This window comes from Bactrocera neohumeralis, chromosome 6 (genome assembly GCF_024586455.1).
Source record: "Bactrocera neohumeralis isolate Rockhampton chromosome 6, APGP_CSIRO_Bneo_wtdbg2-racon-allhic-juicebox.fasta_v2, whole genome shotgun sequence".
NCBI classification, from domain to species: Eukaryota; Metazoa; Arthropoda; class Insecta; order Diptera; family Tephritidae; genus Bactrocera; species Bactrocera neohumeralis.
The window spans coordinates 1622946-1646477 of NC_065923.1; the positions used below are offsets into that span (position 1 = coordinate 1622946).

Sequence of the window (23532 nt, forward strand, 5' to 3'; positions counted from 1 at the left end):
TTTTTGAATTTTATTAATATTAATATCTCAAATATTGATTGATAATTTAGGTATAAAGGCAGACATAAGCAAGCTGGTCCAAATTTAGGTATCTGGGGGTTTGAAAAGCAATGATCCGATGTCAACAATTTTGAGATTTAAAATCACTATTTGTGTAAAGTTTCGGAAAAGACAACGGCTCTTGAGATATGTATATAGTATATGGTATATACTGTAAAAAAGAATCAAATAAAATTCTGTTATATCTCGGACGTAGTCCGATTTCGCACATTTTGTAGCAGATTTCGCAATGAAAAAGAAATGCCGAGATAATGTTACGTAAGTGGGCGGCACTACAGAGCTTTGTGAGAATGACAATGATTTGATTCCAACCATCTGCAATACCAAACTTCATCACTTTCTAGATCTTTTACTCAAATAATCGCCGGCAAACGAATAGACGGAGCCAAACTTATACGAATTAAAGCACGTTTCGGCATCTTGATCATTTATAAATACATAAATCTAAATATCAATTCGTTTTCGATGTTAAAAATAACCTTTTGGTGAACAAAATTATTTTTCTCTTTGAAAATATGTTACTAGTTTAGTAATAGAATTAGTAGTCGTGGAGAAAATATCTACCGATGAGAAGCCTTATCTTCCATTAGGCAATCAAAAAACGTGTACAGCTCTGCCGTAGTCATGGAAGTGTTAATTACTTGAAACTAATTTTGTGCTTCCATTAGCAAAATCTGCAAGATAAGCCGACGTAACATATGATTTAAGTGAAAAGAAGCTATATCTTAACTTTGCCAGTAGGTTTGACGGCTATTCCTCTGGGTCCATGCTAAACATCTAAAAACGCTTGCTTTATGTACCTATACCTTATATCTACACATATGTGTATATACACAGTCGAAACTCATATGGCAATATTTATGACTGGAAAAATAAACGAAAGCAGTAAATTTTTAAATACTACTCCTTAAATTTTATTATTAAACGAATTCTTTTTATTTTGCCTTTCGAAAGGAAAACTGATGAAAGTTAAGCACTCAAGATTTATGGTAATTTAAGGGCCTTTTACAATCTATCTTCTACTAAAGTTCTTGTTGACATAAAAAATAAACATAAATTACTACAATAACAGTCCTTCAAATATTAAAATTTAAAAATCTTAGCTATAATAGGCACTGTCTGTCAATATATATGACTATTTTATGTGAAAGAAGAGCAAAAAGTTACCTTCCTGTCTGGACTACCAATCCTCCCTCTCACCAACAACAACTGCCGCTGCTTATATACATATATTAAGGTAGCAGCACCATATTATCACCGATTGGCGCTAACACCAACTACCGCACTCACAGTAATTATTAGAGTCAGTCAATTTATGGCTCAAGAAAGTGCGAGACTCGAAATATGCTCATCACAGATATCGGTGTTTGGAGCAATTTAATAAGCGCCGGTATTCTCTCTGGCTCTCAACTAAAACCTCATCAGTTGCTTCTCTGCTGCTTGCAGCATTTTGTGTACTTCAATATAGCGTTTCAGTGCTCCCTCTCTACTCTCTTTGGCGCTTCAACGCTGGATTTTTGTTTACAGCGCACAGCGGCTTTGGTATAAAGCTTCTTACGTATGCCAGTCATGGCTTAATCTTACCTTGAACTTGGACGCGCTTGCAACGAATCTTTCTTTCCGCCAGCTAACAAGCGCAGACACCAGCATTGCAGATGAGCTGCTGTTATTGTGTTTCGGAATAAAAAATTCATTGTTGAGAAGTATAAAGCGATAAAATCGAGTCGGTCACCGTGTAATAGTCGCCATATGTGCCGGTGAAATTCACATTGTTGTTTGATCGGTTTTACCGTTTTTCCACTTCTTCTTCGATCGTTACAGTTTTGTGCATAATTTATCAGTGGACATGTGTGCGCGCAAGCGCTTTGGACAACGCTTTGGAGGCACAGCGATTGTGAAGTGTTTTATATATATAAACGGGCGTGTGTGTGGTTCGTGCGCGCCTGCGCGTTAAGAATGCCTGACGAGTGTCAAAAGAGTGTCGCATAGAAGGCGGTCAAGACATTTAACCGCGTAGAACCGCTAAATTGACCTAAAACTTACATCAATAGAAGTATTTTTTACTTACATAAAAGCCTACCAATTCTAGCTCTGGAGGTATGCCGCATTTATCGGCGTCAGCGTTTTGTGTACTACCATAAATACAAACAAAACTTTTGCTGGACAAAAAGAAAAATTTATGAACGAATTCTATTTCCATGCTCGTAATAAATAACGGTATCAGTGCGCATAATTTGTAAACGTTGAGCGAAGCACAGCGCGCCCCATTGAAGTACTGTAATCAAGCGTCTCGGTGGAGACCTAAAATTTAACAATAAATTGATTGTTCTGTCAATTGTCAACAAGCATTGACATTACAACAGCAACAACAGCCAGCCACCGTCTAAGACCGCAGAAAACTATTAGCTTGGCAGCATAAGTCCCCAATGGATTGGTCAGGGCCGAGTTATGTGTTAGTGTTGCTAGCACTTACACACACATTAACGCCGTTACCGTTCGCGCACAGCTGGAGTGCAACAACAGCAACAACAAGCGACACGCCAGTTGGCGTTAGTGCTGGTGTGGGCGCAGCCAGCGCACGGAGCATAAATGGTAAGTGTAAAACAGTTATAAATGGAGCTATTAATAAGCGCGAAGAATAATGATAACCATTGGAAAGTGAAAATTATGGCGTGCACACAGTTTGTTGCCTAGTCCGAGTAATCTAAATAACGGTGTTTAGAGGCAATTTTTTATGGGGTGAATATTGAATTTTTTGGAGACCTGTGATTTGAGGGATTTAAGGTTGTAATAAGATATAATCTTGCCTCATTTGTATTCTGGACTATTATGTTGGTACGCCCCAAACTTCGGAGCTCTCTGATCAGAATAACCTCTTAGATAATTTGATATTTTTGAATTCTTTTAAGCTGAAAAATTTGTCACGCCATAATCGTTTTTAAGAAAACATTTGCACAAAATGCACTCTTTGCAACTGATTCACGCATTGTGGTTACTAAGCACTTAGCAAAGTCCTGCCAGAATGCAGCGAATTAGTTTGAAGAGCTTCGCACACAAACAAAACTCAACTGCTGCATCTGATTATGCTTGTTGCACGTGCGTAAAATGCAGAAAAACCTAAGTGTAATCTTGGAGCCGGCGTGTAGTTTGTGGGCCATGGAAATTTTCACTGTCAAGTGCTTGCAGCAGGTGCAATTGCTTCACTGCAGTAACCATTTAGTTTGCAACAGCAATTGCGCTTCACGGCAGCTGATTAATGTGCCACAAAGCCAAAATCGACGAAGCACAAACGAGCGGATTTCACGGTAATAAGAAAATTGCATGAGCATGCGCATACTTTGTTGAGGTGTAAATGCACATGAGTCGCTAGTGTGAATGTATGTTGTTGAATGCTTTGCGGTGGTTAACGGTAATTTACAGGTTACACTACGGTGTCAAGTTTTTATTTTACATTTGATTGGTTGTAAAAACAAATAATGTCACCACTGTCACATTTCGCAAACTTTTGTTTACTCATATATATACAGATACATATGTGCATACGTATGTATGTATGGAAGAACGTACTACTGATTGCCACTGCCACTGAGGAGCATTTGAATAATGAGTGCACAAACACATTTTATGCTAACTCCACACATATGTATGCCTAAGCGTATGTCTGTTTGTTTGTATAGCGTTAACATATGTTTATGAATATATGGGGCAAATTTATAGAAATAAACCTGACGCTAAGTAGGTGCAGCATAGTCGTTGATATTTTATAATACCGGCTGTAGACACTGTCCAGAGTGTGGTGCGCATGTTGGATGAAAGTAAATGAGGAAGTGGTTAGTGTTTAAGTTAATATGCAGTTAAACTTGAATTAAGCTTGGCTACCGACATTTTTATGTCTACGTTCAAATTTTGTACAGGAGGTGGAAAATTTTTTGGGGGAATTCAAGAAATCTTATTATTCGAACGAAAATTGTAACTTCGTAATATTTTATGCTTAGCTGGAGCTTTTGGGAACTTTTTTATTGGAACATTATAATACTAATATCTTAGACTTATAGATAAATGTCTGATTAAATCAAAATAAATCAAAAAAAAAGGTAGAAAATTTGATTTTTCTTTCGGATAGACGTAATTTCGCATAAAAATGTTTTTCAAACGTTTCCGTAGTTCTAGGCATTGCGACAGATTAATATTTTTTTAGTTTCAGATTACTAGGAAGTTTAAAGTCGTGGGTGTGGTCTTTATCAGCTGCAGATTTTTAAATAAAAATTGGCATAAAGTTTAATAAAGTTTTAGATACAAAAATTTTAGGAAAACCAGCATTTCTCTTACTCTTTTATCAAGTCGCTTATAACTCTGAAACAAAGCACTTTTATGACGTTGAACGTTGAGACCTTTTTTGTCCGAAATTTAACTTCCTACAACTTTTTCTTGAGAAGTTTTCCGATAAGACCAGTTGTTCACTTATTTTTTCAAAAATTTGTGAAAATAGTGAAAAATCGAGAAGGAAGTATCTAAAGGCAAATTTAAAGGCTTAAATTTTCAAGAATTTTTTTTCATTAAAAAAAAAAATCATGTGTTCTGAAAAAGAAAAAAACGTTCTAATTGAAAGACCCTGAATCGTACAGTGCTCAAATTTTTAACTCAATGACCTGTTGTGAACCAAAGTAATATTCATTATAAAAACAGTAAACACATTTCCATTCCATTCATTAAGGCCAGGAAAAGCAAACAAAGCAAACAAATTTAAGCGTTTGAGAGCTTGACAAACATCTTCAAATAATCAGTATTTGGTATATTAGCGACCAAAAGAAAAATAAAATCGTAAATATGCAAAAATACAACCTTTGACCAAGTTTAGAATTCGAGCATTGTTCCTGCAATGAACAAATGTGTTTATCACTGCGTTATAAAATTTACATACGTACTTGGATATGTATATGGGTAAACGAATTCGGACTATAAAAGCTGGAGGAGTTGGTGGTCAGTCTATGCTGCGCTCTTTTGACGACGGATGGCTAGAGAAATTATGTATTTCGATGTTCGGTCTGCTAAATAATTTGTTTATATAAATATGAGAGTATAGATATAACATTTATAGTTTAAGCGTAAACGTGTCTCACCTGACGTCAAAATGCGTAATCATAGCAGCGATGCGTCGGTTTTGGATTTTGAAAAATGTTCTCCCTGCCATTTTAAATCAGTTCGATCATATAGGATGTGGGCTGTTGACGAAGTTTCTCTTGAAGGTCTCTAACGAAAATTTTTGCGGAATTTCGAACGAAGATCTTGATGAGAGGGAACTTTTGTCAAAAATTGTATATCTCACATCAGCTGGGGTTGGAACACGAGAGTAATAAATTTTTCTTTAGTGAAGGAATGAATGAATGAATGAGCGAAACCAAGTGACTTTTCTAGGGCATTCTCTAAATATATTTGTCATGGTACTATAAATACATATGCAAATATTTATTATTATAATAAATAATTTGATGTCGGGTTCCACAGTTCCTCCATATGCCACACGGGTGTTTTGTTTGCTCTCACATATGTTCTCCTGTGAGTGTATTTAAGGCGGTCATTGAAACCAGTTTCTTGCTTCAACTGAGCCATATTTAGGTTATTAATTTGACCGCAAAAATAACAAGAGCCAAAGCATATGCAATAACAATGAAAGACAACAAATTACATTAGAGCAAGTACTAAGTGAGTGAGTAAGGCAGTGGGAGCATGCAATGAAATTAAACAAACAAGTGGGTAAACAAACTGAAGACGCTCAGTTCAGTGGGTAAAAACAAAAGTCTCGACGCACAGGTAAACTAGCAACGCAACATAATTAAACAACAGACAATTGTGTGTGACGAAATCTTAGACGTCCATATGCAAACATATATATGTATGTGCATGTGTCGATAGAAGGTAAGAAATGTACAACAATAATCAAGTAGTGAAATTTTTCGGCGGAAATAAACCGGCTAAAAGCGAAAAATGCGATGAAATGGCAAACGGCAGAGAAATGCATTTTATTATGCCAAGACATGTAGGTTTATATATACACTGAATGTGGGTACATATGAGTAAGTGTGTATATGTACATATATGTATATAAGGAAATTGCTATGTAAAGAAGCACCAAAAACTTGTTTACACACTGTTTTAACTGTTGTTATGCAGCCAAGTTAGCATGAAGACCAACAACAATTCACCAATTAAGGCGGAGATAGCGAGCAAAAAGTGTTTGAATGGAATTATTACCAAACGGTCAGCGTTGCTGTGGACCATCGAGTTCGGCAGTATTTGATTTTCTGGCATAAATACTTTTTTATTTTGCCAAATGCGTAACTTTTGTCTGCCTGCTGCATCCTAATACAGCTCTTGCGATTCTCCATCATTGTCATTAACACTGAGTGCTTTGTTGTCGAGCCTTTGTCACATACTTATTTTTCAACTAATTGATTTGGAAAATCGCGCCTGAGTAATCGCCAATTAATAGATTTTCTCCCATGTGAGGTCACACTCTTTGGCGCATTTGATTTCTTTTCTTTATATATGTATATTTCTATCGTTATTTGCTTTACGCCATAAATTTTTATTATTTACATTTCTTTTCGAGACTGCATTTAAAAGTGGTGTTGCTGCGCATGCGCACGAAGCACCCGCTGATTCAATTGGCCAAGCGACGCGCAAGTGAAAGTTAATGTGTGCGCTCATCGTACGTGTTTGCGTTTCGTATCAAAAGTCATGCGATCTAAATCGCTGCGATAGCAGATTGTAGTATCGTCGCTTCGATTGACTTTGAATGCGCTTTGTTTGTGTACGCGCTACCGTCAGAGTTGCGAGCTAATGGCAAAACTTTATTAGGTTTGCCTCTTCTTCTGTTAAGGTGAAGTAGCGTGTCTTCTGCTTGACATTTTCTCATGGTTATTCAGCGGCTTTAGTGCTTTAAAGTCGATACTTTTTGCTAATCTACAATTCCTTAAGTGGCATAAATACACCGTAAGGGAAAAGAAATTTATAAGTAGTTAAATGTGTTCAATATTATACATATGTGAACATATGTATTCACGGCATATTCCTTTAATGATGTCTGTAGCTAATAAATGGATCGTCTCAACTGAGTACATGAACTGACTATATGATGATTTAATAATAAGGAAAATGGACTAATTTCATATATGCAAGTAAATTCTTTCGTCGGTTAATTCATCTGATAAGAGTTTCCCTTTGAACGTATGTCAAGTAAGAAAGTAAATAGATTAACTCCGGTGAAAATAGAGAATATAATATTAAAAAAAAATTAGGGATCCTTAATAAAAATTGAAGGAGTAAATAAAATACCTAAAATTAGCCTATCGAAATGTGCTTTTTTATCAGATAAAAATTCAGGTATGTCATTATATGGAGAACTATATACAAAATGTGCAGATTTGATAGGAATTGATCATTTGTCTATGAGTAATTTTTCAAGCAAAATTTAAAACTGAGGTTGCGAGAAAAACGCGTTTAAAGATAAACTGACCAAACCCTTTAGAAGGGTGTGACACAAAAACATTTCAAATATTCATTTAAAATTTAGGAAGTTAATTTCGATGTCAGAACTTATCGGGAAAAGTAATAGTAAATAAATTCATTATTATTTCAATAAATTGAAGGGGTAATTTAACATAGAAAGCATGCTCCCAGTTTGGCTCTTTTTCAAAAACTGTCTTTAAACATTGTTTAGTACGAAATCTTAACTTTCGTACCCCACATGATGTAACCTCATCGCACATATATAACATAAGAGAGATTACTAAAGCCATACGATGAAAAAATACCGTACTTCTTTTAATATTAAATTAAAAAAATTTAAATTTCCTTTAAAATAAATACTTTTTATCATACTTCAAAAGTTTCCACTTCTGACCAAAATTACGCTTTAAGGAGCAATTTCAATAAAAGAAAAGAAATAATTATTTCAATATTTTCCAATAATGTTCGAGCTTAAAACGTTTCGAAAAGATACGTTCTGAACTTTTTTTTTGATACCTATAGTGAGGGATACCAATCAATTCCAATTTAATAAAAACATTTTTTACAAGTTGTAATGCCCTATAATTTAATAAACGGTGTTTTATATAAGAAAGCCCTAGAATGCATAAAACATGAAAATATCCATCTGGTGTTTGTGAAACTAATTTTTTGGCTAAGTTGGAAAAATTTTTCTGAAAATAACATTTCTTTGTGACTTGTCATTAGTGACTTAAAAAGATATATCGGAAGGACACTACTTTTCCAGCACTACAATTTCCTCCAAATCGTGCAACATTGTAGCTAGCCACCGGCTGTAGGGCAATAAAAGTACAATGTTGCTGCGTGATATATTTTTCACCAAATTTATTGAAGTCGTTTGAAGTAGCTGCCGGCGTGGGTGGGTCCACAATAATTACTGTTACAAATTTTTATTGACATGCAGTCAATCAACGAAAGTCAAAATTTGCCCTCAGTTACCATATTGCAGCACGCTCTTAATTAAACTTTCACAGCAACAACAGCGAAAGTCGGAAGGTGCAAGTTGCATGCAAAACAGACACTCAAACACACACTTCGCCTGCCGACTATCACTGGACTATCGCCCATTGTCCCTTATTCACCGACAACTCCCACTTGTCGCTCCATTTCCGTCAATTGCGCACACTTTCCAACTATTTGCTCACCCCACAAACATATCGACATTATTGGCGCCGTTCGCCGCTTGACTTCATTTGCATGCCATACGCGCTCCGCACCGCACTTTGATTGAACGGCATTAAATTTTCCAGATTATTTATTGCATTGACCATAATGGCTGTCAAGATAATGCTTCGCCAAGTAGCAGTAATGCTGCAGCGGACAATATTTGTTGTGGCTATTATTAAGGCTTTTTTCTGCGCTACCATTGTCCGCCTCACTTGATTGCCGGTGCACGCTGCATGATGTTTTCACTGTTAGACGCAACGGTAGTCCGAGTAAAAGTACTCCCAGTCAAAGACGCAGGTGCATTGTGGCTACAGGTGAAGTTCAGTAGTCAAACCTTTATACATATTTATATACTCCCCTTTGTACGTATGTGTGTGTGTAGCTGTCTATGCAAATCGCCTTGCACTTGGGTGGACAGTTTCGCTCCGGCCGCAAGTAGGGTATCAAATGACACGTAAAACAATTCTATGTCATTATTTGAGGCAATATTAAAAATGAAAATTCAACAACAACAAAAGCAAAGCACATTCAGTTTATATATTGGCAGAACAGTGTAATTATCCGTAGTGAGTTTGTAAAGATATATAATTTGCATGGGAAAGTAAATATATTATTTCTTGGTTGGGCCTAGTCAGAAGATATTAAGGTGTTTACCCGTATTGTCTCATAAGTGAAAAGTCTGAAATATTTCACTTCAAAAACGTGTCTTTTATATGTGAATTTAGCATATGTACTATCATAGCAATGCTCACTCTACTACGAAAACTAAAACAAAATGTTAAAGTATATTCTATTAAAAATAAAGAACGAAATTTACGGTTTTTAGTAATTTACAATAAACTCCTAATTGGTTTTCTCGGCTTCAAGCCAAGCTACATGTCGTTAGATTTATATAAATTGCGCTCTAGCTCAGAGTTCCCTAAATCATAGTCTAGGCTAAAAAGCAAAAGATGCTTTCAATGATTTTTCAATTTGGCGACCGAGGTAGAAAGCCCTAGTTTAAGAAAGCCGCTTTAGTAGATCAACAGTCTTTGAATAAGACTTCAGATCGTTGTTGCATTAAAATCCTCACCGCAAGAAGGCATTTAGGCCGGTGCCTCCCGGAACATGATGCCAATGGGTTAATTTCCAAACAAAAAGTATGAAAAAATCATAACATATTGTTCAAATACGGCTCTGATATGCTAAAGAGTTGTAATAAATTAATTAATTTAGTATATAGAAAAAATGTTAGAAATAAGCATTTTTTCGGCCGTCACAACCTACGTAACCCCCTAAGGAACATTAAATTTATTATTCCTGATTCTTATTCCAAATAATCTCATATTTCTCACATGTCGCATTTCTTTTTCGATGATGCGTTTGTTTCTACGAGTACTTTAAATGCCTAGCTACTTCATGTAGTACAACTTTCAAAACAACTGAATAATTTTTAAAAAATTTAATTGCTTCAGCCCAGATTTGAACTCGCTACATTTAATATGAGAAGTGAATAAGAATTATTATTTGGAAGTTTTGTAAACTATTCTTATTAATTATTATCAACTAATGTAATAAGATGATACCAAAGTTTTTCCTCCATCACTTATTTTCAATTAAGAATATACAAATACTTATTTTTTAAGCGCTGTCTAACGTCCATTAATGAGTTGAGCCTTAAAGCTTTTATAAGTGAAAGCCTTTTAGGTCTTTTCAATTTAGATAGCGAATCAGCTGGAATAATTTAATTTTATTTTTGTTTTTGATAGCAAAATTTATAGACAATTTTGATAAATTTATCTCTACATTTTCATCATTAGCCATTAAACTTGTAAACGTGCACGCAATGAAAGAAATTTTCAAAATCTTTAGATAAACATCAAGGAATTCACTTTTTCACTTTTAAAGCGCTGTGCGAGTTCAGCTTGTGAAATGTTGTTGCTCCCACGTAAAAATTGCAAGCAAAAGATCTGTTTTGTAGATTAGCTTTAAACGGTGTAACTGATGTCGCCAAATCTCTAGCTACTACATTGTTGCTTAGATATCGAACGTGTCACCAAAACTCTACGCGCAGACTGCTGATCATCCTTTGTTCGCCTGCTAATGGTGCAACGCCAATTTGGGGTCATCAGTTTCACGACTCGACTTTCAATTCAAACGGGGTTGGAGAGGTTGCAGCATTTTTGCTAACTGTTTTATGCCTTGAGCAGTTGAAACCTTTAAGCATGCTGTTATGTATTTCTATACACATATGTATTGTATATATATACATCACATACTGGAATATAAACGTTGATATATTGAAGTATCACACCACGTCAGTTTAGGCGATAACTTATGTGGCACATTAAATAAATTTGTTAACACTGAAGCAGGCAATATTTTTCGCGTTTGACAAATTTGGCAAGCCATCACTGGTGTTAAAAATAATGGTTTTGCCAATATATTTGAGTTGAAGTTATAAATATATACGAGTATATATGTTTTGTGAGAGGTAAAGATAGAAATAAGGACGCAATATTTTTGTTTCAACGATTGAAGCTTTGTCAAGGTTTTCCTCTTTTTACTTCACTTTCTGAATGGAGATATGTATGAGCCATCAACATCTGGCATATTTTTCGAGAAACCTTTATTATTATTATTATTATTGAAAGATTCTCACTGTTCACCGAAAACATCCATTGATAGTGAACTTTAGAAAATACCAATTTTTATTTTAAGTTGATGTTCCCAAATCAATATCGAATTCGTATCTGTAGAGTTTACAATGAATCGATAAAATATTTAACATTTTCATTGTTCATATCTAAGGGGCTGTCTAGCATTGCTTAGTTAAGTTATACCTAGGGATTGCCAATTAATATTCCACAGAGAACTAGATAAGTTTTATATTTTTGACCAGTGCTATATGAAATTAAGTTATTGAATATTATAATTATGCAAAATTATTCAAAAAGCGGTTGAACATAAAATGTCATATATAGAGATATATAGAGGTTCAATGGCAGAATTGATCCCATCCTCGAGATTGTAAGCTTAGATCATTCTAAATTAACTGATCGTTTTGTCATGAGAACGATTTCCTGGTCCGCCTTAGTAACCGCTTGTCATTTCTATAGATGTGTAGACGTGGATAAAGAGAATCATGTTTATCATTACCGCTTCCCACCTCTTAAATTTGGAAACCATTTATTTGCTTTGTTGGTGGAAAGAAAATTAAACCATTATTTTTGCATTTGACTACATAGACAGCTTCTCAATGTGACGAATCAATTTATTGCGAAAAATATTATACTATAAATCTGCCATACACAAAGTAAATAATAATAAATATACCCTTTATCACAAACAAAACATATATTTAAATCAGATATGTATACATGTAAATATGTTGTGATTTATGCCTTAGCTTCGTTACAATTGTTTGCACAGGCAAGTTTCTTTGCTTGAAGTATTCAATCGCAAATAAAAATACATACTACAAACAAAACATACAATAGCAACAACAAACAGTACACAAGTAGTTGTGTTCGAGTTTGCTTGATCACAGACAATATTTGCTGGCGGCTTTCACTCTCTGCGACTTCTTTTATTTGTTTATATCAACACCAGCTTTTTTCAACGAACTCAGTGAAGTTTTCTATTATTTTGTGAAATTAGTACTTTGCTATTTGTTGTTGCTTTGTATTTGTTTATGTCTGGTTTACTCTTCAACTCATCATTCGGCTTTTTATGGTCAATGGTTTGGTCACCATTTGTGTTGAGACAGATTAAGTAATATAAATTGCAAATGCAACTTTTTGTTTGTTGCACACTCACGCACATAAGTGATGACACCTTGTAGGAAACATATCAGTAATAGTTAGTAGCTAAGCTAAGCAAAATTTTCTTGTTTATTCGCTAAATCGAAAAGATATGTATTACATTTGTAGCTAATAATTTCACTTGGTCCATGTTATTGTAATTTTGCCAAGTGTAGCAATGCATTTAAGGATTGAGGATCGTTTAACATCTCACTTGTAAAAAAAATTATGCAATCTCGCATCGAATTAATCAATATTTCCTTTGATCTTTTTTATTTGCAGAAGTATCGCCATATATAGATTTAATGCTATGTCCGATTAGAGAACAGCCATGGGGCTGTGCGCGGCAACAATCTGGACGCATATTGGATTTGTGGGATGGTGAATTGCATATGCAGTGGCAGAAATTGAAAGGTATTATTAGCTACTCGTATACACAATTTTAATTTTTTTATACGAGAATATCAATGAGCAACAATAATTTCGAAATCAATTAAAGTAATGAAAAAAAGTTCTAAATTTTTATTGTCATTGCTCTAAGTCAACGAAACCCTTTCGCACTTGTGGATATTCGTGAAGTCGTAAAATAGTTACTTATTTCGCTTTATCTATAATATTCATTCATGACGATGATATGAATGCCAAACTTAAAGTAATTCTTCTCAGAAACTGATGTCCTTGCAAATAAAGCGTTATTGTCTCTTATTGAGGCAGAAAAATCTAGAGAAGCCTTAGATTTCAGCAAGATTCGTCTTTCCCTAATTGAAGCGTTTTTAACTGGTTATTGACCGGTTAGCTAATCTATGCTCGAAATTTGTATTGTTAGGATTACAAAGGAAAACTTACGAAATATCCTGAATATATGTACAAGTATATCATGTCAATGCTAGACTTTTAACCTCGTACGTATATATATGGGGTCTCTGAAAACTAAAGCGAACTTGCCATTGAGGAATATTTTGCGTGTACTAATAAAATAAAACAAGGGCTCATATTTTCAGTTAGCTTCTCCACTGGCTTCTGAATAAAATGAAAATAATCAACAAAACGATACTAAATAACGATAAAAATTTGCCAATGAAAAGTATCTTATATAAAGCTGAACTGCTTTTTACATAAGAACTACTTTAATCGTAGTTAAACATCAATTGGAGGTACCTGCATATATTTCATTGAAATTCAACGGCACTTTTGCTGCATAATCAGCACAGAACGAAAGACTCATGTGTGTGTGTGTGCGCGTTTGAATATTGCAGATTAAAATGTGCATACAAGTGTACACAAAGCACGACACATAATTCATAAACGCAACATTGAAGGAAAAGCGATAACTTGTAGTGAAGCAGACAGAGCAGACTGCTCCACACCTTTTGCCGGTTTCGGTTAGTTGGTGAATTTTTCATGCCTGTGTGGCTGCGAACCATAACCAATTCATAGGAAAATTAATAAAATAAAAAAATATATATTTAATTGGTTGCAATGTTTGATTTAGCGTGTAGACTTCGGTTTGAATTCATTTCATTTATGTATATTTGCAAGTACAACCGGATATTAAATAAACAAAAATAAGATACAAAAAAAAATAAAAAAAATAAAATAAAATAAAATAAAATAAAATAAAATAAAATAAAATAAAATTTAAAAGCAAAAAGATTAAATAAAAATGAAATATAATAAAATTGCTATTCCTCAGTCACATGCACTTAACTTTTGCTTTCTTACGAAAATAGTCTTATAACTGTATGAATATGTGTTAGAAGTTGTATGCTTATTGTTTACTTCATCCTTAATTGGTTAAACTAGTCGCTCGAAGAGTGAGTTTTTTCGTCCGCTTAATTGATCGACAAAACAAACCGGAGTACTTGTAGCAAGTTAGCTCGACCGGTGGATGTGAGTCAGTGCGTTACGACCGTGACAGTAAAATTTTAAGAGTGAAAAGTGTGAACTATTTTATTTACGCTTTTCTCTAACGGCAACCATGAGACATCGGCCTGACATGGTGGTACAGCTTTCGACGAATGCAAGTGCTAGTAACGCTAATATGGGTTATTTGTGTATTTAGATCGGTTATTCAGTTAATATGTTTTGAGTGCAACATTTAAAATATTTAACATTTTCTCTTTATTAACGGAAATTTTACGTTTTGTCTGACAGTGGAAGCCGATCGGCAATTGAATGCGACACTGGAGAAGCGTGGCTACAGCGCCAGCGAGAGCCCCACCAAAGAGAAGCCCTCTACGATATTAAAGAAGATCGAAATCGGCACTGGTTATATGAAGAAATATTTGGCCGAAACTATGGATGGGTGAGTGCATACAAATAAATGTTAAAAATTTATAAACAATTCCAAGATCTCATCTCTCATAGCTTTTTGGGCCGCGAGTACGACTATGTGCAGCCGAATATCAAACAGAACTTCGTCAACAACGACAATGAAACAGAAGATGACGAGGAAGAGGATGGCAGCGAGAATGGCGATGAAGATGAAGAAGAGGAAGACGACGAAGATGGCGAAACAGAGCCGTCGCAGAATGATGATGAGGATTATGTAGATCGCGATGGCGTCACTAACCAGCAGCATGAAGTCAACTTCTTAAAAGGCCGGCCGGTGGGCGTGAACAGCCAGCTGGATCACATTGACATGGCGCCCCTAACTGGCACAGCGCCGGGTGTGGCTAATCATGATTCCTCAGACGGCGTCGAATTTATTGAAATCGAAGATAATGAAGATGCGCCACCCGGCCAGTTGAAGGGCGGCGGCGGTGGTGGTAAAAAGAAACGCAAAAATAAGAGAAAGAAGAAACCGGAAACACTTTTAGTCGTACAACCAGCTGAATTGGAATTGCATGGGCATGGCGGTCATCACGATGATGCCGTTGAATGGGTGCCGGTTTCGCAAGGTCATAGCAAACCATCGAAGAAGCAAAAACGAAAGAAGAAGAAGAAGCATCAACTTGCCGATGACAGCGTGTCAGTTGTGGTGGAGCAGGAGCCCTCGGATCATTTGGGTTTGGGTCTGCTGGAGGAGTTGGTGGATGCCGTCGACGTTACGGATGGTGGACACAAGCGCAAACACAAGAAACCGATAAAATATGGTAGAAGCGTTGGAGGTGTGTGTTTGCGTGTGATTTATTAACTTGATCGCACCCTTTTCGTACACGAAATTTTTACTCTCCTCTATTTTTCCTAATACTTAGTCACTATCCCGCAGTTATTATAATTGTAATATAAAATTTAAATTTGTAGTTGGTGTTGGTTTTGGTAGTATTGTATGTATAACTCTGTGCGTTTACTGATGTCTTTTATTCAATTTCCTTTCCTTTTTAACTGTTGTGTGGTGTTGGTTTGTCGAAATACCCTACATCCAATCGCTTGACTAAAGAAATAACCAGCATAGTTTAAAAATTTTCAAACAAAGAAAATTATTTAGAGGTGTTCCCTGTACTAATTCTCCACTAAATTCCCGTCGAAGCGACATATGGTCCTTCTATTTTTTAAGTAAACCTTCTGCTCTTCCCCTGTAAACTCCCGTAATATAAATTTATAAACCTTCTGCTCTTCCCCTGTAAACTCCCGTAATATAAATTTATAAACCCTTAGTACTTTTTATGACTTAATTTTCAATTGTTTTGCTGAAATTAGCTTGTAAGCTATTGTTTTAAAGAAGATATTCTTATTTAGAGATATTTCTACAGGAAGCGCTCTCCCCATTTTTTGGCCTCTCTGCCAAAAAGAATATTTCAAACTTCCAAAGAATATAAATCAACCTCTACTAGAACTTTCTAATATTTTCTTGCTGATATGAACTGCCCTATAACTATTCTACAAATCCGTGGTGGTAATGCGTGGTCAAAACCTTAGATAATGTCAAAAAATACTTTGAAATCCGAAAGTTTTTTAACTTCAGCTACAAAAATTTTTTTTTGAATTCGATTATACTCGCGAGTAATCTTCGTATTAAAGTTTAGAAAATGAATACCATAATTCAAAAATCTCTTCTAATATATATAGTTTACTTTTACGAGTCGGCGAATTATATTCTAGAATCAATACAAATACCAAAAACACCTTAATAGTTAACAAATAGAAATAGAAATAGAAAGAATAATTTTGTGAGAGATTTATTTCGCATAACTTAAACCACCAACTGTTGTTGTTTTCTCTGAAATTACCTCGTTGTGTAGAATAGAGTTTAGAAGAAACCCAGTATAATTGGAGCTATAAATATTCCCAAGAGATAGAGAGTATCTATGTATAAAAATGTGATGCAAAACTGGAAAATACTCGGTTCTTTTTATACAAAATGTTGCAAATCCCAAACTAAAATATAGTAAATATTAATAAAATCATATTAACACATAACAAACATAATGGAAAAGGAAACAAGAATTTAAAAAGTTTTAATTTTGACAAAAATTGCTTATATAAAATATTTGCTCAGAAATTATTTGGGTGTAGGGTATTTCAACTTTGAGAAGCGAGAGTTGCCACTTATATACAGAAAGTAAGTCATTAGCAAATACACAAACCAGAAAGTGCATACCAAAACCATCAAGTGAACTTTCTGGTTGTTGAAACTGTGACATTTGTCGGCAATGTAGTGCTTGCGGTTGTGAAGGATGGTCTATTGATATTTATTTTAATTTCTATACATATTATTTAATTATTATTAATAGTTAGTAAGAAAAATTTGTGTAAAATGCACACAATAATTTTTATTGGCATATTTCAATTCGAAAATTATTAATTTTAATAATATTTAATATTTTTGAAGTTTATATTAATAACATTAAAGTTCAGTTTTCTAAAATTTTACTTTTAGGTATCAAAAAAGTTGCTTGCTTGCATTTTGCATTGCCTTATAAATGTAAAACATGTCTGTAAATATTTATAATTTTACTTTGTGAGCATTTTTCATATAAATTAAACAATTAAGATTAAGTCGCGGAGAAATGGCAAAAGAAGCGAGTTCATTAATAATCAATATTTCGATGAAAAAGTATAAGATAATAAGAATAGTTTAATAGATGTAAAATATATTTTTTTATTTTCTGAAAAATATAGCATACATATGTATATATTTTTCAATGTGATATAATATCTCCAGGATTTCTTAAGCAGGAGAAAATTACATTTTGGAGTTAATATGAAAAAAATCGATAAGTTATCTAATTAATTAAAAAAAATAAATATTTTAAAAATTGTTTTATATAAGCTTTAATTTACCTCAAGTGCCAAAAATTCACAAACTCAATATTTAACATTAAGAAACATATAGTAACTTTTAATGAGGACATCTCAAACGAAAGACTTAAGCAACGAACTCGCCTCCTTTGCATTCTCACACTAGCATAAAATCGGTTATTATTTACTAAATGTATATATATACATATGTGCATAATTCTTTTATATAGAACGCTTATGCTTCTCTACAACTATTTAATGCACAATGAAACGCACTTCATACTAACAAACACCCACCCTCCCAACCGATTTTTTGATTCTTCGTAATTGTTAACTAGTTTTAGGCCCAGCTCGTGCCGTTTGATCGATTCATACTAATGTACAGCATTGTGCCGCAATGTTTCTTCTCTCTTTTCAACTCTTTCATGAAACAGTGACGCGTGGCAAGAAGAAGAAGAAGAAGAAGGCGATCGCTAAACTGGTGCTGTTGGGCTCTTTCCTTAAGGCCAAGATTGAGTTGCTTTTGAAGATTTTGGGCGCTCATTTGCAAATTAAATTCTTTGCCATCGCCTTGATTGGTCTGCTGATAAATATCGCACGATTCTGGATCGATGTTAAACGTGGTGGGACGCCGCAAAAGGTTGGTATTTCTAGTCCTTTTTTGAGAGAAGGAAAAGGCTGAGGGAGTCTTATTGCATCCCCAACACGTACTCTTTTGTTTGTGTAATGCGCGTGTTTGGCTTTGTTTGCTGTTCTATATGTTTGTCTTGATTGTGTTTGACTTTCTTTGTTTTTGAACTGCACTAAAAAAAAATGGTTCGAGTAATTTTTAATGAGCACATATTTTTAAAATAGTTTGTAATATTTTTTTGTTTGCTATTCTTATTAACTAGCGTAATATCAAAATATTTTTTTTTGAACTCTTACTTAATTTAGTTTATTTATTATGCATGTGCATGAGCATGAACTTATCATAAGCTTACGCCTAAGAATGATATTCGAGACCAACCTTGGGGCTACCTATGCTCCGAACTTGAATTTAGTTATGTATGCAGATGTTAGATATACATTCTTATTAGGTATTAACATTTTCAATAAATATTTTTCTTAGCATTCTTAAGTGTTGTCTACATAGCATAAGGCATGCTAACCTTTTTTAGCTTTTTACATTATTTTCTTTTCCATTTCCGTTTCCAGTCGCAGGAGCGTGGACAATTTTAAGAACTTTTATTACTTAAATTATATATACTAATTACTTAATGCCTCGATCTTTATCGTTTTATAATAGGGTTAGTTTATAAAATCCTTTTCAATTAATTCTTCGAATAAATAATTTAATTTTTTTACCCTGTTTTCATGAATCCCTCTTGGGACTTTGGGGATTCTTTGAATTTTTGCTATCTGAAATCAAATAAAATATGCGATTTTAGTCTACATAAGTTTTGCTATTAAGAAAAGTATGTAGTTAACAGGTCAGTTGAAAAGTCTCTGGCCTATCATAGTAAAATACATTTTTTTGACAAAATTCTTTTTTTCGTTCAACATAACATAGTTATCTCCAACGGTGACACACTGATTATAGCGACCTTTCAACTTCCGATTAAGAAAGAGTGCATATCGGTTAGAGCTAACACTTAAAATCTCACACAATGTTGAATTAAGATCAATTAAATATTAATAACATAATATAAATTATTATATTTGTGGTGAAAACGTATGGTGAATTTGTGGTTATTTAAAAATTTACTCACTATAAAAATATACATTAACCAGATTATTCAATATAAGTATTTTAGTATATTAAAAAAAATACTTTAATCAGCATTTTACAAACAAATTAATGGTTTATTGCTTAAAACAACCACTTAACATAGAAATACTTATTCGTTATTCTTTTGGTGACTCACATCCGATATAATATTAATATATTTAAGATAATTTGTTAGTACTGAATTTAATTACTCAGAGCTTTTGAAATGTTAGGTCAGCAAACACTGATATAATGAAGTTCGAAGTTAGTTAAATTAGGTGAAATCTGATCACATAGGAACCAACAATATGAAAACATAAGAAAATCATTACGACATCTATTTGACCCAGAAAGAAGCTCCTGCATACACCAACACTACAAAACTCAAGCAAACAAAAACAAGCAAAAGCCACAAAAAGAACTCCGACATTTTTACGCACACATACACTCGTACACTTATACACACACGCACATACAGATACACGACAATCCTTTGGGTATCTTTGGTATTTCCTTGGTGTTTCTCACTTCAACGAACAAAAAATCTCTCTAATACCAGGTTGTCTATGTTGAACATGCACACCATCAGCACCACTACGAGGAGCATGGCGACGACTGGGGCGGCGAATCGGGCGGCAGCTACTGGAAGCGTTCTCTGCAAACCGACCCCACACTGGAGGAGGCAGCCACCGACAGCTATCAGCCAGTGGGGCAACACCAGGATCCACACTATAAGGCATACCACGGCCACTGGCAGTGAGCGGTATTAGGGAGGAGTTGCGAGAAGATTTAAATCGTTGAGATTGTAAACGCAAATTCGATTTTTTCTCTTCAAATATGCACTAGTATAATTTAATTTAATGTAATTTATTGTTGAGTAATGATTTTGTTGTACAAAATTTCAAACAATTTGCAAGCGCCTTTCGTTTAAGGAACACTGCGGCTGCGTGCAAGTTGTTTCACCGGATATTGTGTTCACAGTTATGTTTCAACAAAAAACGGAAAAATAACGAAATTATATGAATGATGCCAGAAACCGTAGATTTACGTTAAAATTAGTGGTTTAGAAAAAATTTAGAAAATAATTACTAGATCTGGTCGAAATTGTTAAGTTTGGCTTGTTTGAAGCGCAAAATTATTGTAACTACAGTAATTGAATTTAATTATTTTCTGTATCTTTACGGCTATGCAAATTGATATTCGATTACAACAACTTGAAATTAGTTTTAAATAAATTTTTATTTTTGTTTATTATTTATTGAGATACGCATGCTCTCCAATGCGGCATTTTGTTGCAATTTTTGCAGTGACTTTGCTTATATGCCAGCTTAAAATCATTTGTTTTAATCTTTAATGGTATAAGAGGTACTGCAGAATTGTGTCTTAGATATTGATATTCATAGGCTAAAATTATTTATTTATTTGTACAATAAAATTTGTCGAATTTAAGTTTGTATACAAATAAAACGGTTCCCATCCAGTATTCACTGCCCAATTTAATGAAAGAAGAGGTAAATATTTCCATTGCATGAGGTTGTATGTATGACGCTCCTGCATCGTCATAGATTTTTGTTGTTTTGTCAGGAATGTGATTGTCAGACACTTATTGGAAATTCAACACAATTTTGTCCTTATCTGCTGATATATAAGTATTTGCGGCTTGCCAAGAAATTACGTAACTTGATTATTCCATGATCCAACGGAAAGCTGAATATCTATTACTGCAAGGTCTATATTTGATTGGTTCAGAAAGGTGTGCTGTATTTTGAGCTTCCCTTGAACCCTTAATGAAAATACTACGATACTGACAACAACTCATCAAATTGAAACTAGTGATTGCTGAAATGCGTTCGGAACGTCCGACTAGACACGAGATAATATTTGTCTATCATGGCAACGCTCGGCTTCATGTTTTAAAACCGTTTACACACTATTTGGAAAGCACTGGCTGGAAAACTTTGCCACACCCGCCTTATAGCCCAGTTCTTGCCATTGGTTCCGATAGATGCAGAATATCCTCACTGGAATATGGTTCACATCAAAACAGCACATTAAAAAATGGCTTCATTCATTTTCGATTTTTCACGTTTATCACATATTTTTGAAAAAAATTTAGTAAATGGCTGGTTTTATCTGGTTTAAAAAATTTCTACGGGCCAATTCTGAGAAATAAAATTTCGGACAAAAAAGGTTTAACGATCATAAAAGTGCTTTGATTTAGAGATATAAACGATTTAATAAAAAAAGTTTAAAGTAAAGATTTAATGAATTTTTTGTATTTAAAACTTGATTCAATGGTTTTATACAAATTTTTTATTTAAACCTATCACAATTGCTACACAAAAATCAACAATCGATGTTTTTATCTCACTACATGGCTTTTCGACGCCGTTACCTATCGCGTCCTCTGGTTGGCTACTTGGATTGCTCTATTTACTCTTTCTAACTATTGTAAGCAGCAGTAGAGTTGAATTTGTGCTAATTCTTATTGATTTTTTTTACTAAATCGCTGTAACAAAGCACTTTTATAACAAGGTCGTATAGTTCACGATGTTTCTGATAAGACCAGCTGTTGACACATGTTTTTTAAATTTGTGAAAAATGTAAAAGAAGAAAAAATTAAGATATCAAATTTTCAGGGATTTTTTAAATTTTTTTTCACAATAAAAAACAAAATTTTTCTACGCCCTCAAAGAAATAGAAAAACTACTCTACATACATAGTACATAGCCCATATGGCAAACGTAGATTTTTAAAAGCTTTTTCGAAGCTTTAAACTTCGTGTATAAAGGTTGTTGTTTTAAGAAGTATTTTTTTTTGTTACTTGCTTCGGAGACACCTCGGTTTAAATCGGCACCTATATATTCTATTTATTGCAGTCGCTGATAGCGCATTTCTCACCTCCCAATTTTTGTCAGCATGGGTAAGCCTTAGCAGAAAATTTTAAATATTCCAGATTCCAGATTCATTCTTATATCGTAAAAAAGAAATTAAGTACAGTATTCATCTAAAAATCATATTTTAGTCAACAAAATTGGGAGTGGAGGAAACATAGAAGTTAATACAAGAATATATTGATTTTCCTCAATAAATAATATCTACCTTTACCTCTTCTTAAACAGTCTCATCTTTGAATATTTATTGGTGGAATACGCAGACCCTACAATATAGCTACATATTTTAATTTGAATTCTTTTTCATTTCGTCTTCGCACCGTCTATGAAACTTAACGGCAGGCGCCAACTTAACAATTAAATTTCTTTTCATATTTTACATTCCTTTCAAGTCTGTACACAAATAACAAATTCTTGGCGAACTTTTCTAATTTTATTTTTTGTTCCCTTTTTGCCTTGTTTTATGTGTTTAATTTTTATTCTATTTCTTGTTTAATTTTTGTTCTGCTATTCCACATTCTATTGGCCCAATTTAAAGCATGGCACCATCATAAAATACCAAATAAGTGTGTAAATATGTATGTATATCCGTACGGCACACAGCATTGGTTCCTGATGTTCCGTTAGCACTCCAGCTAACACACTTCTGACCGTAAAAAGAAATTGACAAATTCTTTAATTCGCGAACGCAAGCGGAAGCTCACACCTACACAACAATTTAGTGTGTATGTATGTGCATGGGCGAATGATAGGTATGTGTGTGTATGTATGCGTGCAAGATATGCGAGGTGAATACACTTTGTGCGCACAAAATTCACCTGCATGCAGCAACAACTCGCCCGCTCACCTCTCAGCCAACTCCAGCACCGCGCCTGTGCATGCTCGCTCCATGAATCGGCGTTGATTTTGATATTCGGACGGTGTTTCGAAATCTGAACGTTGTTCGCGTATATTCGCAATCAATTTCGTGGCAAACAGTATCCACAAATATTTGACTTCATTGTTTTTTAATCGTTGCTCCAGTACAATTTGCCATTAACTTTTGCTGCTCGAGTAATGGTTAGGGCTTTTTTGGGGGAAAGCTACCGAAAAATGAGGCAGAAAAAAATCGAAATGTGCATAAAATAAAGCAATTTGTCAAAGAATG

At 34.3% G+C, this 23532-nt stretch overlaps 1 protein-coding gene across 1 annotated transcript; it reads left to right on the forward strand.

The window, feature by feature from the left end:
• The first annotated feature begins 1672 nt into the window (after nt 1–1672).
• LOC126762934 (uncharacterized) lies at nt 1673–20959 on the forward strand. The gene is made up of 6 exons (XM_050480002.1): nt 1673–2652; nt 12840–12971; nt 14712–14862; nt 14925–15667; nt 18176–18381; nt 20051–20959. The coding sequence occupies exons 1-6, from the start codon at nt 2487–2489 to the stop codon at nt 20249–20251; spliced, it is 1599 nt and encodes a 532-aa protein (XP_050335959.1). The 5' UTR covers nt 1673–2486; the 3' UTR covers nt 20252–20959.
• The last annotated feature ends 2573 nt before the right edge of the window (nt 20960–23532 follow it).

What these genes read in the sequence shown, in the direction of transcription:
- LOC126762934 (XM_050480002.1), top strand. Translation starts at nt 2,487, where the DNA reads ATGGATTGGTCAGGGCCGAGTTATGTGTTAGTGTTGCTAGCACTTACA. An exon ending in GCAGTGGCAGAAATTGAAAG is followed by an intron (nt 12,972 to 14,711) that starts GTATTATTAGCT and finishes TTTGTCTGACAG; the next exon opens with TGGAAGCCGATCGGCAATTG. An exon ending in GTGGTGGGACGCCGCAAAAG is followed by an intron (nt 18,382 to 20,050) that starts GTTGGTATTTCT and finishes CTCTAATACCAG; the next exon opens with GTTGTCTATGTTGAACATGC.